The sequence below is a fragment of the Cervus canadensis genome, chromosome 5 (assembly GCF_019320065.1).
Source record: "Cervus canadensis isolate Bull #8, Minnesota chromosome 5, ASM1932006v1, whole genome shotgun sequence".
NCBI classification, from domain to species: domain Eukaryota; kingdom Metazoa; phylum Chordata; class Mammalia; order Artiodactyla; family Cervidae; genus Cervus; species Cervus canadensis.
This window is the reverse complement of record NC_057390.1, coordinates 1,992,906-2,010,053: the sequence shown is the minus strand read 5'-3', so window position 1 is coordinate 2,010,053 and position 17,148 is coordinate 1,992,906. Positions and strand designations below refer to the sequence as shown.

General features: G+C 54.6%; 1 protein-coding gene across 2 annotated transcripts in view; it reads right to left on the bottom strand.

Annotated features, from left to right (window-relative positions):
• KCNIP3 (potassium voltage-gated channel interacting protein 3) overlaps window positions 1–9,628 on the bottom strand; it is a 91,677-nt gene extending 82,049 nt beyond the window's left edge. For both annotated transcript variants that reach the window (XM_043467775.1, XM_043467776.1), the window contains exon 1: window positions 9,427–9,628. In XM_043467775.1, coding sequence (XP_043323710.1) covers window positions 9,427–9,540 — 114 coding nt within the window. In that variant the 5' untranslated portion in view covers window positions 9,541–9,628. The remainder of the gene's footprint in view (window positions 1–9,426) is intronic.
• Between the last annotated feature and the right edge of the window lie 7,520 nt (window positions 9,629–17,148).

Below are 17,148 nucleotides of genomic sequence, written 5' to 3'. Positions count from 1 at the left end.
GGTTAAGGATGGGGGAAAAGGTGGAAGAGGGGAGGTGGGTGTGGCTATAAAAGGTCAACATGAGTCCTTGAGGTGATGGAACTGTTACAAGTCTTGACTGCAGTGATGGGAACGTGAGCTGACACATACAATCCTGTGTGCTTGTGTGTTTAAGAGCGCAGGACTAAACACTCACGAGTGCATGTAAAACTGGGTAAAGGGTACTTGGGATCTGTCTCATTTCTTTTTTGAATATTTATTTATTTGTTTGGCTATGGCGGGTCTTGGTTTCAGGACACAGGATCTTTTTTATTTGTCGCAGCATGGGGGCTCTAGTTCCCTGAGCAGAGATCAATCCCAGGCCCCCTACATTGGGAGCTCAGAGTCTTAGCCACTGGACCACCAGGAAAGTCCCTCTGTTTTATTTCTTACAACTGCAAGTGAGTCTGCAATGGTGTCAATGAAGTTTCCATTTAAAAAATACTTTCATACATAAAAAAAAGAATATTCAAAAAATACAAACACACACAAAACCCTCAATAAATATCCTACAATGCCTGAGTGAAAGCCCCCTGATGCTCTCGCCATAATTCACTGAGGCTTTCTCCCCTTCTGCTCTTATCTGATGCATTTTAACAAGGATGGAGCCATCCTTTCCCCCTCCAGGGGAGGGGACAGCCAGAGCTGGGTGGCAGAGACCAGTGAAGCCAGAAGATCTGGGTCGTGAGGTCACACAGCGTCCCCAGCAGTGAGCATTCTGAGCCAGGTCCCAGAAATGGCCCTAGGCTGGCCTGAGACTTGCAGCCTCCTCCAAGGCTGACAAGGTGCCTTCAAGGCAAGCGCTGCAGGTACGCTGAGACATTTCCGGCCTCTCAGCCCACACTTGCAGCTCCTGCCCTCCAGGGGAGTCCAGGGGCAGGTATCAGCTTCCCTTCTTCCAAGTCCCAGGTCTATGAGGAGCTGGGGGGGCAGGGGGTGTACAGAAAGGACACCATGCTGGTGAGGCATCTACTTTCCAGCAGGCAGTGTTGGGTGCTTGGAGAGGTGTCGTGTTTAACGCTCACATCCATCTTTCAGGGTTCCTTAGGCCCTCCTGCAAATCACCCAGCTGAAGCGCAAATCACCCAGCTGAAGCACAAATCCTGGAATAGGTCTTTCTCATACCCTCTCACCAAGATCACCATGTTCCCATTTGGTGTGTTCTCTTTTGCCCAAGGCCAACGAGGAGTCAGCCCCACTAGTTCACAATCAGGTGTGCACTGCTGGGCTTTGGCTGGAGGTCATTGGCTCCAGGGCGTTTCCTAGGTGGCTCAGTGGCAAAGAATCTGCCTGCAATGCAGGAGACATGGGTTCAATCCCTGGGTGGGGAAGATGCCCTGGAGGAGGGCATGGTAACCCACTCTAGTATTCTCGCCTAGAGAATCCCCTGGACAGAGGAGGCTGGCGGGCTAAGAACCCATAGCGTCGCAAAGAGTCAGACATGACTGAGGGACTTAGCATGCACACACGCATTGGCTCCAGGAAAGGAACGCCTGGGAGAATCTCCTGTCTGGGAGAGGGGATGACCTAGACCAATGGTCCTCAATGTTTTTGGCACCAGGGACAGGTTTCATGGAAGACAATTCTTCCATGGAATGGAGGGGGAATGGTTTGGGGATGACACAAGAGCATTACATTTACTGTGCACTTTCTTTCTATTATTATTATGTCAGTTCCACCTCAGATCATCAGGTATTACAGCCCAGAAGTTGGGGACCCTCACTTAGACTCTGGGTGCCCGAAGCATCCCTCTAGCTTCAGCTCAGAGCCTCAGCAGGCAACAGAGTGGGAGGGAGGAGGGTTGGGGGGGGGGCGCTAGAATTTAATGCTCTTGTTTTGTTTTTGTGGCGTTGTTATGGTTACCCCAGCACCTGCTACCAGCTCTCCTTTTACAAGAACAATCTATTGATTCCCTTTTAACTGAATTTATGGAAATTTAAAATATGAGTTAAAGTAAAATAAGAAACTACAGCACAAGTTGCAGCAGATAAGACAAAATCGGTGAAGGAATACAAACAGCTAGAAAACTTGCAGTCTGAGGGCTCCGTTGCTCAGCTCAGCTCAGAGAAGTGAGTCCTCTGGGACTGGGTGTCCCACACATCAGCCACGCGCTGACCTGAATGCTTGAAACGACACTAGTCCAAATGGAGACATGCCGTTAGTGCAAATACACACTGGATTTCAAATTTTTCTTAGTAGGATAATAGCTTATTAACAATTTTTATATTGAGCACACATTGAAATAATATTTACATTGGATTAAATATATTATTTTAAAAATTTCTTTTTGAATTTACTTTTTTTAATGTGTCTGCCTGACCATTTAAAGTGACGCTTGTGCCTTGCAATACACTTCTTTAAAAAAAATTATTTATTTTTGGCCATGTTGGGTCTTAGCTGCGTCATGTGAGGTCGCCACTGCAGCCTGTGGCTTCCGTCTAGTTGAGGTGCACAGGCTTGGCTGCCCCTGGCTTTTAGGGTCTGAGCTCCCCGACCAGGAGTTGGACCTGAATCCCCTGCACTGGAAGGTGCATCCTTAACCACTGGACCACGAGGGAAGGATCATGAAATTCATTTCTACTGGCCGGCACCGTTCTAGACCTTCCTGCTGTGGGGCTGTGGGCAGCTTGCACACCAGGGCACACCCTACCCCCAGCTCCTCTCTCCTGCCCAAGTCCAGGCTAGGGTCCGTCAGAGTTGTTTCAGAAAGGTGGTCTGGTGGAGTGTGGAGGGGAACTGGGGCACAAGGAGGCTGAAGACCAGCTTGGGGTCTGCCCAGGTTGAGGGGAATATGGTGGAGCGCAGAGCCAGGTGCAGGTGGTGGGACAGGTGGGGGCGTAATAGTGTGCTGGGTATTCAGGTTCTGCCGTACATGTGGGCAGCAATGGAAGGGTCAAGCTGACTCCTCAGTAACTTTGCCATCAACACCATGGAGATGGCACAGGAAGAATACCCCCCATGCCTTCCAGCTTCCCCAAAACGCGGTCCAGACCCTCCATGAGAACACTCCATTCTCAGTCATCATCTGAGAGTTTTCACCACACCACACAAAGAGGCCGATCATTTAAAACAACACACTGGGACCTCAACTGGGACATTCTACCTTGCGGCTCCCCACACCCCCACCACAGGCCCCCAGAGAGGCTAGCAGCCCACGGGGCAGCTGCCCCTGTGCACAGCCTTTGGGGTGAAAACATCCAGGCTCCTTTCCCCAGAGGTAAAGTGATTGAGTTCATGCATGTGCAAAACGCACGGCTAGCTTCTCCCAAATGTTTACATGCCTTTGTGCATGAGAAACAGCATGAACGGCTTCTTAAGGACCCACTGGCGTCTGATTCAGAAGCCACATCTAGCTGGGGAGGGAAGACTTTTGGGGTTCGGGGGAGGGAAGATTTCAAGCAGAATGGTATTTCAGTCAAGTATGGTGGGAAGAGATCTGTGGTCAACCAGACAGAAACTTGAAACCTGGGCCCTTTCCTCCTGGCTGGGAGACCTTGGATGAAGTTCTTGACCACTCTGAGACTCATTTTGTGTGTGTGTGTGTGTTTAGTCGCTTCACTCAGGTCCAACTCTTTGTGACTCTATGGACTGTAGCCCACCAGGCTCCTCTGTCCATGGGATTTTCCCATGCAATGATACTTGTGTGGGTTGCCATTCCCTCCTCCAGGAGATCTTCCCAATCCAGGGATCAAACCCATGTTGTCTGTGTCTCCTGCATTGCAGGCAGATTCTTTCCACTGAGCCACAGGGGCAAGACCCAAGCCTCAGTTTGCTTATCTATAAAATAGGGATAATTCACAGGACTATGGGCGAGGTTAAATGAGGTCATACACCCCACCCCCAGCAGGACTGATCTGCACTATTCCTCACTCTCCTAGTGCTGAGTGAGGGTCTGGCATGCAAGGGGGAGGGCCGAGCCCACGGCCCAGTGACGTCAGCAGGGGCACCCAACTCGGTCTGCTCAGCTGGCTGCACGTCAGAATCACTTGGGAAGTCTCCCCACCTCTGCCTTCCCCGGGGGCTGCATTACTGATTCAGTGGGACCTGCACCACTCTATTTTTATAAAGCTCGACAGTCAATCTGAAAGTGCAGCCAAGGTTTAGAGTGCTTATCCCACCATATAGGAAATTCTGGGCCTTATCTGTGGGAGGAAGGGGTTTCGCATTCACACTCTCCCTTGCTCCCAGCGGGGCTGGGGAGGGGGCTGTCTTGAGCCCAGAGCCTGGGCCGGCAGGGACGCGCAGGCTCCAGGTGTGGGGCTGCCTGGCGCCCTGACCCCGTCCATGGGGACTGCTGCAGGCAGGCTCGTGAGCGCCCACTCGTCTTCACTCGCTCTATTTCCATCACTCGGGACAGATGGCAGGAAGTGGCAGTGGGCGTCGAGTCATGCAGGCCCTGAGGATTTGCGATGGGAAGGCTTCGCAGGGGGAGGGGGGAGAGCTCAGCTCTCCTCCCACCCCTGGGCATCAATAGATGCCAGCCAGGCAGCCTGCCTCCTGGATGGGAGGGGAGGTGAGACTGTCGTGAGCCCCTGCAGAACTCACACGTGCACACAGGCTCACACATGAGTGCATACACACTCACACACACACATGCCTGGGTGCTGCTCCACCCAGAACAGTGGAGCCGAGGAGGGGACCACTGGGTGGTCACTGCCCTGCCTCTAATGCTGCCACCTCCACTAGCACATCATCTCCTCACCTGCCCTTTGCTGCCCAGGCAATGAGGGCTTCTCACCAACCCAGGGGTGGACTTGAGTTGCTCACGGATCGCACTGTCCCATTGGGGTGCCCTTCATAGGCTCGACTCAGTAACCCAAAAATGACAACACTGATGCTCGCACCATTTACAGAGCTCTCGCTATGCACAGGGTGGGGGTGGGGGTGGGGGGCTGTGCCAAGCGGGTTGGTGGAGGATCTTATTTACCAAGGAGGAAAACGAGGAGACCGTGGGACAGAGAGGCTAAATAACTTGCCTGAGGACACACAGCTACAGCGTGAGGGGCCTGGAACTGAGCCCAGAGGCACAGCCGTGTTACTTCCGCAGCGACGTTCGCTCTTGGCTGGCCCGTCGATTCCAAATGCTGGGGGTGGGCTCTGTGACAGGCCAGGGGGCATACAGGTGTGTAGGGACAGGGTGATCTGCACTACGGCCCCCCAGCCCCCACGGCTCAGCACACGGCCCAACCTCAGGTGAGGGCCCGGCAGAGGCGATGAGCATGTCTGCCACCCAGGGAGGGGATGGACACCGCCCACGCTCACAGGCTGGGGCTAGTACTGGGCGCTCTGGAGTCACTGCCCAGAGGGCCCATCTTGAGACAAGATCTTTTTTTTATAGCCGCACCCCGTGGCATGTGGAATCTTAGTTCCCTTACCAATGATAGAACCCATGTGTACTAAGTGGCTTCAGCCATGTCTGACTCTTTGTGGTGCTGTGGTCTGTAGCCCACCAGGCTCCTCTGTCCATGGGATTCTCCAGGCAAGAATACTGGAGTGGGTTGTCATGCCCTCCTCCAGGGGCTCTTCCAGACCCAGGGATCGAACCCACGTCTCTTGCATCTCCTGATCAGGGATTGAACCTGAGCCCCCTGCAGTCGAAGTTGAGTCTTAACCACTGGACCACCAGTGAAGTGCCAAGAGAGGATCTTCACACAGGGCCAGGCTGGCCTGGGCACGTGGCAGAGCAGCAGTGGCAGGCCTCAGGTTGATCCCTTGCCTGCCTCGAAAGGCATGTGCTGGGGGGCCAGGGAGGGCAGGGCAGCCGAAGAGATAGAGGTGAGGCCGGCAAAGACCAGTAGATGCTCTGCCTGGCTGAACACGGTGCGGGTGTGGGCCGCCTGGCGGAGGGGAGCTCTGGGCAGAGACCTCAGGCTCAGAGTTGGGCCAGCTGGGGAGCTGGTACAGGCCCTTTCAGCCATCTGTCTCAGGTCAGCTCAGCTAACCCCACACCCAACCCTCGCTCCGGGCCTGCAAGTCCCCTTGGCTTTCTCCCATCACGTGGATGCTCTGCGATGCTCCGGGATGTGGGCTGATCACAGCTGACAGATGCACCTGCCTGTTCCAGGGAAACATCAGTCAGCTGGAGATGGGGGCGGGGCCGCACAGTGACTCACTCCACACTGCACCCTCCTTTGCACTCTGTCTCCTTCCGGCCGGGGCTGCAGGGCCAGCAAAGGAAGGCGCGCCAAGTTCTTTCCCTTCTTTTCTCTTCGCCTTGGAAACCAGGGTTTCCCCTCTTCCTCACAGAGGCCACATTCAGGGCTGTGCAGATGCTCCTGGGCGGGGGATGGGGTGGGAGAGCAGATGGCCCCCCAGCCCCTGCTGGTGAAGCAGCTCCCATGCTTGCAGCAGATTTGGATAAGAAAAGGGCTCCTGGTGTCAAAACATTGGGGTCCTATCCTTTGGAGCCCCCAGAAAAGGGGATGTGGCTGGCTCAAGGTCACACAAATAATCCAGGAGACATGGTTGGGGTGGGGTCTGACCCGTGTGTACTCACTGAAGTATTCAGAGGGTGCAAAAGGCCACAACTCCATGGGGCGAGCCCCCAACTGGGGTGGGGCATCTCCTCAGTTGCCTGGGTACAGGCACATCCTCTCTCCCTGTAGCCTTCTCCCATGACATCCCCGTCCATCCCCCCAAGCCATAGGGAACTGAGCTTTGGAGTAAGACAGAGCAGGGTTCAAATTCCCGCTGTAACACTTTGTAGCTTGCAATCTAGGGTGGGCCTTAGTTTCCTCATCTGTAAAGTGGGTACAATACCAAGCACTACCTGGGGGGCCACATGGGGGTCCAGAGAGATAGTCCAGGTACAGAGCCTGTTGGAAAGACCCTGGAGGGAGGAGTGGCCACTTCAGGGCTTCTGCCCTTCAGCCCTGGCCTTGTCCCAGTGAACAGTCAGAACCACTTCACTCCCCATTTCAATTCAGGGTTGTGATTCCTATACTTGGAAATAAGGGAAAAAATTAGGGACCACCTCCCACAAATTCCCTGCAAGAAGGCAGGAACCTGAGCAGGTGGAGGGTCCCAGTGGACATGCCAGGCCATGAAGACATCTCTCCCTGAAGATCCAGGAGCAGAGCAAGGGTTCTGCTTGCTCCTTTTCCCTAAGATCTCAGGGAGTTCAAGTCCTGGTCCTGTGCGTGAGCTGCATGCCCACCCCGGTCACCCCCAACCCTGAGCATCGTGTCTGTAGAAGGGGAAGTGGCAGGCCCCACCCTCCCAGGACTTTGTGAGGATCCACAAATGACAGTGACAGGCGGTGAGGATGGATGAGTCAGGCCACCTCCCAGCCTGAGCTCCGAACTGTAGCCCCTATTGCCACTAGCGGTGGTGGCAGTTTGGTCGCTAAGTCATGTCTGGTTCTTGTGACCCCACAAACAGTATGCAGCCCCTCAGACTCCTCATCCATGGGATTCTCCAGGCAAGAATACTGGAGCAGGTTGTCATTTTCCTTCTCCAGGGAACCTTCCTGACCCAGGGATCAAACACGTGTCTCCTGCATCGCAAGCAGATTCTCTACCACTGAGAGGAAGCTGAGTTTTCATAATCTCCCTGCTGACCTTGGTGACTGGTGATCACTGTCCCTGCCTGGCCCACAGCTGAAGGTATGGGGCCCGCTCCAGTCCCCAGCCAGGCCAGCTGCAGGAAGGGCACTGGCAGGCACCGTGGGCCCACTGGGGCCTGGCTGTGAGAGAGGGCAGGGGCCAGCGTGGGGTCACGGTGACCAAGGGGAGGGCCAGATGCACTTGGAGGATGGGAACCACTCACCACACTCATCTGGCAGGGACAGGGCGTGACCTCCTGGCAGGCAGGGGCCAGTGGGGGAAAGGCGAGAGAAAGGGGATTGTCAGGTGGCTGGCAGACACAGCAGGCTGAATGCACACCTGCACGCAGCTTGACTCAGTCGAAAGCCCCACCTCTGCAGGTTCGGCAACCCGGCCAACTGTGGGCACAGCCACGGGTGTGGCTGAGCATCGCAGGCTGACTGATGCCCGAGGATGCACGTGACCTGCGATGGCTGTGGCGCGTGTGCACTGTGAGCCCACGGCGTGTGCGCCTGTGACAAGGCTCTGAGTCTCTCTGCCCCTGCCCTGTCTGCCTGGAGGTGGCGGGGGAGACTCAGGGCGACAGGGGGAGAAAAACACCTTTTCAACACGCCCTGCCCGCATGCTCGAAGGGTCTCATGTCAGCACCTCTGCCGATCCTCCTGACACCAGTGTGTGATGGAGCAGACAGCGCAGGGGCGGGTGGCCCGGGGTCAGCAGCCACAAGCCCACCCTGGACTGCTTGTCCTCATGTGATGGAGTGGTAGGAATCCATCTCAGGGGGGAAGGGCATGGAGTTGGGGGGGAGACTGGCAGATACCGACCCAGTATCCATTCTTCCTTACTCACAAAACCCTGATTTTATTAGAGGGTTTTTGGTTGGGTTTTTTTTTTGCCCTTCCTTCTCTCTACTTCCTGCAGCCTGTGTGTGTTGGCTGGAACTCCAGCAGCCATTCTGAGCCTTAGGGTAACCTCTAGAATGGAAGCCAGTGAGACAGATGGAGCCCGAGTCCCTGTTGAGACAGATGGCACAGTCCCTGTAGGTCACAGGGCCTCCGTGCCAGCCCTCTATTACCTCCCTCTGGACCTCTGTGGGAGAAACGCAAGCAAATGTGTTAAAACCACTGTTATTTGGGTTGTTCTGTTACAAGCAGCCAAATCTAATCTTGGTGTTTCTCCTTCCCTCCAAAGCAAGACTGTCCCAAACATGTGGGGAGGTGGCACAGCATCACAGATTTTTCTGAGTGTTCACTGTCTTCTGGGAGGGGGGAGCTTATTTTCCTTTTCCTCATTATTCTGCATTAATTATTCTTCATCCTTCCTAACTCCTTGACACCATCTCTTGAACTCTACTCCAGGCATTTCCCTTGCTTTCTCTCTCTCTCTCCAGCCTCCCAACAGCCCCAGAGTGGGAACTAACCACATGTGTCCTTGTCAGCGGTCTTCTAGCCCTTCAGGAAGTGGATATTCATTAATTACTTAGATAATTAAATGATGCACTCATTGACCAGCCTTCAAAGGTAAGACACCCCCTCCCAGCATTCAGCCTTTCCACAGAGCTAATGAGTCGGAGGCTTGGGGTCAGCACTCTGGCAATCATCCCAGGGACTTAACTGAACCACATGGCTGACCCCAAGCTTCTGTTCCACAAACACCTAAAGCCCTTGCCGTCTGAAGGGCGCCCCAGGAGTCTAGCCTCCCAGGCAGGACACCCCAATACTTACTTTTCCCACAGCTACCCTACAGGGGACAGCAGGGAACTGAGTCAAACAAAGAGGCACAGCAAGGCTCCCTGGTCCAGGGTAAACCCCCGAAGCCCCCACTCCCCAGCCCTGGGCGAGCGCCCAGCCCCGCCAGAGCCTACCTTGGCCCGCTGCATCCTGGACAACCGAGAAAACTGTTGCCGGCTTCCCCTCCGGCTTCCCCTCCGCGCAGCCGAGGAGAACGGGACTGCCGGCCGCGCGGACAGCTGCCTCATGTTTGCCGGGACCCAGACGTAATTGCTCCCGGCGGCTCCTCGCCCGCCCCGGGCCCACCCTCCCCGCCCGAGCGCCGCTTCCCTAAGCTCCGCCCCTTCTGCTGTGTGTCAATCCGCGCTCAGCCTCCCTCCGCGCGCGCCTCGCTCCTTCGCTCTCTCTCGTCTTTCCCGTCCCTCTCCCGGTCTCCCTGCCCCACTCTCTCTGTGTAAACCGTTCCCAGTCCGGCTCTCCCTCCGGGTCGCCCCTCTGCCCGCGTCACCCGGGGTCTCTGTCTATGCCCACCCTCCATCCCATCTATGTCTTTCTCTGACACACGCTCCGCTCCCTAACCTTGGAAGAGGGAAGGTTGGGGGTGTGGAGAAGGCCCCGGCAGGGAATAGAGGAGCTCACACGAGCTGCTGCCCGACGGAGGGAAGGACAGCAGCGCAGCACCGAGAACCTCCAGAACAGGCCAGCTCCTTCCGTCCTGGCTGCCCCCTCCCTCAGGCTACCAGTCCCTTATGGACAACGGGTGGAGTGACCCCACCCCCTGCCTGTGACCTTGGGCCTTTACAGTCAAGGTGGGCTTTGGAGAGGGCTGTCTCTGGTCTCCCTCCAGCAGCCCTGAAGGTGAACTCTGGGCACCCTCGGCATCCAGAGCACGCTCCTAGTGGGGACATAGCTCTGGGTGCTGGGCCCTCAATGGCCCCAGCGATGGGGACTCACCACCCAGAGATGGTGACGGCTACCAAGGCCACATCACGTGGGTCACAGGCCAGGGGGCCTTCAACCTGTTTCACCTGTGCCCCCCTCACCTGTCTCCTTTCACCCTACATGGGGACTTGCCATGGGGGGAGCTCTCCCCAAACCTGAACTCCTTATCCTCTCCAGGGAGCCCAGCGTCTCTCCCTGCTGTCTGTGTCTGAGGTTGGGACCACATCAGGGCAGCTGAGGGACCTGGCTGGACCTTCAGGGGGCAGATGTGGAGGAAAGGGGTGAGGGTCCCTGGACATCCTGGGGAGGGAGTCTCCTTCCCGCCCCTCAGGAGGGCAGACTCCGGGGCATTTGCTCAGCCCCCAGGGAAAGCGCCCAGGAGCCAGATGCCCAAAACCTCAGCCAAGTTTCCCTTTTCTGCACCCCAGGAAGGAGCCAGCCTGTGCCACTGGTTCCCATGGAAACAGAGCCCTGAGCCACCCCCTCCTCTGCGTGCACTTGCACACCCGTCTCCGTGTGTGTGTGTGTGTGTGTGTGTGTTTGCACCAGCCAAGCAGCTCCAACTTTCAGGTTCTGGGAGGAAGAAAAGTCTGGAGCAGTTGACCCACCGAGGGAGGAGGAGTTTGGACTGCCTGGGCCTCACACTGGGCAGGGACTCAGTGGACTCTGGAGCTGACCACGGCGGCGCCCTGGGCAGAGGTGAGTGCAAGCCCCCTGCAGCTGTTGGGTGGGGCAGAGGCTGAGCTCCTTGAGAGCCTGGAGACCTGGTGATCTCAGCTCTGAGCAGTTGGCCCCCTGCCGAGCATGTTGAGTCCTCACAGTGGCCTCAGCAGGGAAGTGTCATTATCTCTGTGGATGATGAAGGTGAGAACCAGAAAAGGTAAAGGATTTGTCCCAAGTCACTCAGTCGTGTCTGACTCTTTGCAACCCCATGGACTGTAGCCCAGCAGGCTCCTCTGTCCATGGGATTCTTCAGGCATGAATACTGGAGTGGGCTGCCATATCCTCCTCCAGGGGATCTTCCTGACCCAGGGATCAAACCCGTGTCTCTTATGTCTTCTGCACTGGCAGTCGGGTTCTTTACCATTGGTGCCACTGGGACCTAGAAAGTGACAAAGCTGGTACACAAAGCCCGTTACTTTCATCTCTAAGTGATGTACACGGCTAAGACCCTGCCGAACCTCCCATGCTGCACACATCAGCTTGGGAATGTGCCAGTCGCACTGTCCAAGACAGACCTGGCCATAATTATGGCCTAGTCAGCATGAGGCAGGACCAGAGAAGGTCCCCATCCCTGCTCCTGGTTTGGGGTGAGGGCTGAACTTCCATTACCAGATATGCTTTCTTCTGAATTCACAAATTAATGAGCTTCAAGGAGCTCATCTTACGAAAAAACCCAAATGAGCTTTTTTAGCCAACCCAATACAACAAAACAGGGCAGCTGCCCACATGCCCCCCCGCCACCACCACCCCACCAGCCTCTACCACCTTGGGCCTGGAGAACCTCCAACCGTAGCTGCCACCAAGGGTGTACTCTTCATAAAACACACATGATGTTGGCCTGCATGATCTGTGCCCCCCATCTCTCTTTTTTCCCCAGCGCCCACAGGGGTTTTTCTAGAGCACTCTGAGCTGGTCCCGCCCAGGCCTGTGAGAGATGCAGGAATGAGAAAGGTTAGGAGAGTGTGGAGGTCCAGGACAGCCTGGAGCAGAGCTCCCCACATGGGCCTCAGCAAGCCTAGCAGTGGTATGGACATGTAGGCAGCGGCTAACTCTCCTTATGAAAGTCTGGGAGTTTCTGGAGATTCTCTGGCAGTGCATGAAACCCCAAAAAGGTTAAGGAAGACTGCAGAAGGGCCTCACTTTGTCAGCCGCGATCCTCAGCCTCATGGGTCTCAGCTGTACTTTCCCTTGTGCTGGGGGGTGATGAGCCCCAGGAGTTTGGAAGCGGGAAGGAATGGACCATTTCAAGCCTGGAAGACAGCTGAGTAGCTTGCATTTGAGAGGAGGCAGTGGCAAGCCATCTGAACCAGCTGGGGGCCTCATTCTAATCCCATCTTGGTGAGGGCTCACACTGACCAGCCCACAAGCCTTGGGAGTCTTCTGGACCTTCCTCTATTGTTGCAAACAATCCCCTTCACTTCCAGACCCAAGGCAGATTCTTCCTGCAATGCCGGAGACCTCGTTTCAATCCCTGGGTCCAGAAGATCCCTGGAGAAGGAAATGGCAATCCAATGCAGTATTCTTGCCTGAAGAATTCCATGGACTGAGGAGCCTGGTGGGCTACAGTCCATGGGGCTGCAAAGAACTGAACATGACCGAGTGATAATACTTTCTTTCCAGATCCAACTTCAAACCCTTCCTCCTTGGTACCCCAAACCTGACTTCATGGAGTCCTCACTCTGTATCTTTTTTCCAGATTCCTTTGAGCCCTGGTTCTGCTTACCTCTGGCTGAGGGGCACAGGAGACAGACAGTACAGTTTCAGGGTTTAGGTCCTTGCTCCACCAAGAGCCCCTACCTGTGAGGAAAGCCTCTTTGGGTAGTGGTGGGTTTCCCCAGGCAGGTGGAGTACCCTCCCCACAGGAGTTCAAGAAAAGTCTGTTGCCCTCAAACAGTGCTTCCCTGAAGGCCACAGCACCCAGGTGTCCTGTGAGTCGGCATAGATGTGGCATTGTCTTACTTGTCTTTATTTGTCTTTCACTGCCTGGAAACCTCTCCTGCTGCCCGCCTTTCCGGGGCTGGATGGAAGCCCTGGCAGACCTGAGATGATGCTCGGTAGGGAGATACAGTGGTTCACTTCATCTCACCAGACTGTCCCAGCTCCGGTCCAGGCCTCGGCCAAGGCCAGCCGTCCTGGCGCACAGCCGGAGTCTCTGCCCAGCTCCGGGGGCAGGGCGCGGCTCCCCGGTGGATCCGTCCTGGGCGGTGCTCTGGGTTTGCCCAAGGTCGAAGGTCGGAAGCTATATGCCTGCTTCCTGGCCATCGCTGGGCACCTCTGCACCTTCCCCCTGGTGCCACGTGGTCCTCACACCTTCCCCCGTACGTCATGTGGATCTCGGTGGGAGGGAGGCCAAGGAGACTCCACACCCCCAGGCAGACCATCTCCCCTCCGCTGGGGCCTGTGCACACTCCAGGCAGCCTCCACGCTGAGCCTCCTTCACACGGGGCCCTCGTCTGGCTCACTGGCCTCTCCTTGGCTCTGTGAGAGAGCGGCCAGCTTGTCTCTTGCTCTCTAGACCTTGAGGTGGGGCTGGGGCATCAGTTGGCTGGGTTCCGCAAACTGCAGGGCATCCTGGGAAGCCCTGAAGACGGTCTTTAAAAAAAAAATTATCTTTGGCTGTGCTGGGTCTTCATTGCTGCACAGGGGATCTCTAATTGTGGCGAGCAGGGGCCGCTCTGGTTGCAGTGACAGGCTTCTCGTTGCAGTGGCTTCTCTTGTTGCAGAGCGTGGGCGCCAGGCATTCAGGCTTCAGTAGCTGCAGCTCAAAGGCTTGGTAGCCGTGATGCACAGGCTTAGTTACTCCTCCGCTTGTGAAATTTTCCAAGACCCGGGATCGAGCCAGGCTCCTGCACTGGCAGGAGGATTCTTATCCACTGAGCCACCAAGGAAGCCCTGAAGGTTTCCTTTAAAGCCCCTTTCTTCTGGCTTGATGTGAAGGGAGGGTTCCCCCCGTTGTGTTCAGCTCGCCACCCCCTAAAACTCCCCCTCAACCTCAAAGCCTGACTCCTGGGTACCCCTAGTGTGGGGAGGGTTCAGGCTACTGAAATTCTGCATCACCGCTGGGCAAAGGTTGGGGCCGGGTGGGGTTATCTCTGCGTACACCGCACCTTCCCCTCGCTGGGTACTGCGGTGCTGTGTTTGTAAGAGGGGGGACTGTTGCCTGCTCCAGGAGGGGCGCATCCCGGAAGTGCAGGAAGGATTAGGGGCCACAGAGAAGGGGCTTCATGCCAGTAGCATGGTATCGCCTGAGTTATAAAGAACCACCATTGTCAACTGTTTCTTTGGGGTAAGTTGTGTCCTTTCTCCTCAGCCCACATCCAGTCCTTGCCTTAGTTTTCTCAACCATAAACAGGTGATGATAAGTGTCTACAGATCTTAAAGGGCTTCCCTGGCGGCTCAGCAGCAAAGAATCTGCCTGCCAATGCAGGAGACTTGGGTTCGATCCCTGGGTCAGGAAGATCCCCTGAAGAAAGAAATGGCAACCTACTCCAGTATTCTTGCCTGGGAAATCCCATGGACCCAAGAGCGTTAGCCTATTAACAATGTTGTGATAGTTTCAGGTGGAGAGCGAAGGGACTCAGCCACACCTACACAAGTCTCCATTCTCTCCCAAACTCCCCTCCCATCCAGGCTGCCACATAAGTTGAGCAGAGTTCCTTCTGCTGTATAGTAGGTCCTTGTTGGTTATCCATTTTAAATATAGCAGTGTGTACATGGCCATCCCTAACTATCTTTACCCTGTTCTTTGCCCCCGGTTCTCTGTCTGTGTTTCTGTTCTTGTAAGCAAGCTCATTTGTGTCCGAGATGAGATGGTGAGACAGCATCACCGACTCAATGGACATGAACTTGAGCAACCTCCCGGGGACAGCGGAGGACAGAGGAGCCTGGTGTGCTGTGGTCCATGGGGTCACACAGAGTTGGACACAACTTGGTGACTTAACAACAATCTCTGAGTCAGTCCCTGAGAAATGCTTAGCACACTTCCTCATTTATACTCAGAACCCAATAAATGAAACTGTCCCCTCAGGTAGCCTCAGCGGGCCCCTGGCCATCTGACTCTTCTTTGCACACCTGGAGCCAAGCAGAACTACCCTGGCCAGCCACCTGGGGCCTGGCCCATGTGGCATTTCTCTGGCAGAATCCGCCACCTGTGGCTCATGGCCTTTGCTCTGGGGTGGCCAGGCTGGCAGAACTCCCAGGGCCTCCCATCTGTCATCTCTTCTGCCACAGCAACAGCAAGGACACGTGGATCACATCTCCTTGGAGACAGGTCTCCCTCCCATCCACCCACAGGGAACGTGGGCTGGCAGCGTGCCCAGGAGGAAACCTCCAGGGCCACCAGGGTCAGGGCATGTGAATCCAAGTCCTGGCGGGACTTCAGCTTATGGGACCTTGACTCAGCCACAGAGTTTCTCAGAGCTTCACCTGCTCAACCGTGAAACAAGGATGACATTCTGCCCGCTTTGGGGAATGTCGTGAGAACAGATGAGACTGCAAACCTCGAAAGGGCTTTGTTTCACACATAAAGGATGAGCAGTTTAGGATCCCAGCATTCTAAAAACTGGGAAAATATGTAGTTTATTTCTCCCCGTGGCTATTTCTGTCACCTGCTGAGCGCCACCCTCACCCGCAGCTTATCAGAGCCTACAGGTGATGCCCCCTGAACTGAGCTCCTTTGAAAGTCCATGTTCAGTGCACTAGGCCAAGGTTTCTAGATACCAAGTTCAATGAATGGCAGCCCTTCCCAATTCACAGGGGAAAAATCAGCTAGTTTCTTAGGACTATTAGTTCTGATCACGTTGGACTAGGTAACTTGGACTAAATTCCCAACTGAGGACAGCTAAAAGCTGCTCAAAAAATATTTTTTGAAAGTTTGATTCAAGGGTGCGTGCTCAGTTGCTTCAGGTATATTCAACTCTTTGTGACCCCATGGACTGTAGCCTGCTGGGCTCCTCTGTCCATGTGAGTCTCCAGGCAAGAATGCTGGAGTGGATTGCCATGCCCTCCCCAGGGGATCTTCCTGACCCAGGGATCGAAACCGAGTCTCTTGTCTGCTGCATTGGCAGATGGGTTATCACTGGCACTACCTGGAAAGCCCTTGATTCAGGGGTACCAGGGAGCAAACAAGGCAGTAAGAAGCCACAGGACCAAGATCTGGAAAAAGAAAGAAACCCAGAGACATCTGGGGCTACTTTCTCCCTAAAGGATCTGGTGATGCAGCAAAGATGCTGAGCAGAGCTGTTGACAGCCTCTGGATCTAAGGAGGTCAAAACTAGGGCCACCAAGAGCGGAGGGGTTGCCTGAAAAATCCTTCATGCTTTAGGTTGGGACCCCGGATGGTTTCATCCCCAAAGTATGAATGAACTGGAAACAGACAAGTGCTCCAAGGCACTGCAAATCATCTCAGTCCCTGAAAGCCAATTAAAACAACTTGGTCTGCAAGTTGTTGGATCACAAGCCATCTGTCCAATGTACACATAATCCTCATGGAGCAAGTTAACCTCATTCTGCCTCAAATTAGTTCTATAGATTCACAGATAAAATATGTGGCGCTTACTTTTTCCAAGTAGGCAAGGAGACAATACTAACAAAAACCAAGAGAAACAATAGACAATAGAAATAGGCTCACAGAGGCTCCTTATTAGGGAGTTACTGAACTTAAACTATACCTAGTTTGGTCAAATATATAAAAGACAGGCAATATTGATAGAGAACTAGAAATTATTTTTTAATCATTTCCTATTTTTATCCCATCAATTTCATTCTTAAAATGCAAGGTGCTACAGTTCCCTACGCAGGACAACAGATGAAAAGCAAGCCAAGAATTGTTCTGGGAAAAACCAAAGAGGCGACTGTGCCACATTTAAGGATGCTGGTCTGAGAGTGTGTTGGCAGTAGTGAAAATGGGAACACCATCCCAATTTCTAGTAGCAATTTGTTGCTGGTTTGTAAGATGCAATTAAAAATAGACACCCCCTGGAAACCCAGCAGATTCTTATCTTACAGGCCTTTGCTCCTTTGAGCAGGAACCTGTCTCCCTCTTCGCTTGTATCTGCCCAGACCCAGCTCTGCCCCAGCCCAGAGTAGTCATGGCAAAAAAAGAGAGAGAAATAGCAGCATTTGAGTATTTGCTCTGTGCCAGTCCCCTGCCAAGGGGTTTGCACACATTGTTACATTATTTACAACCCTGT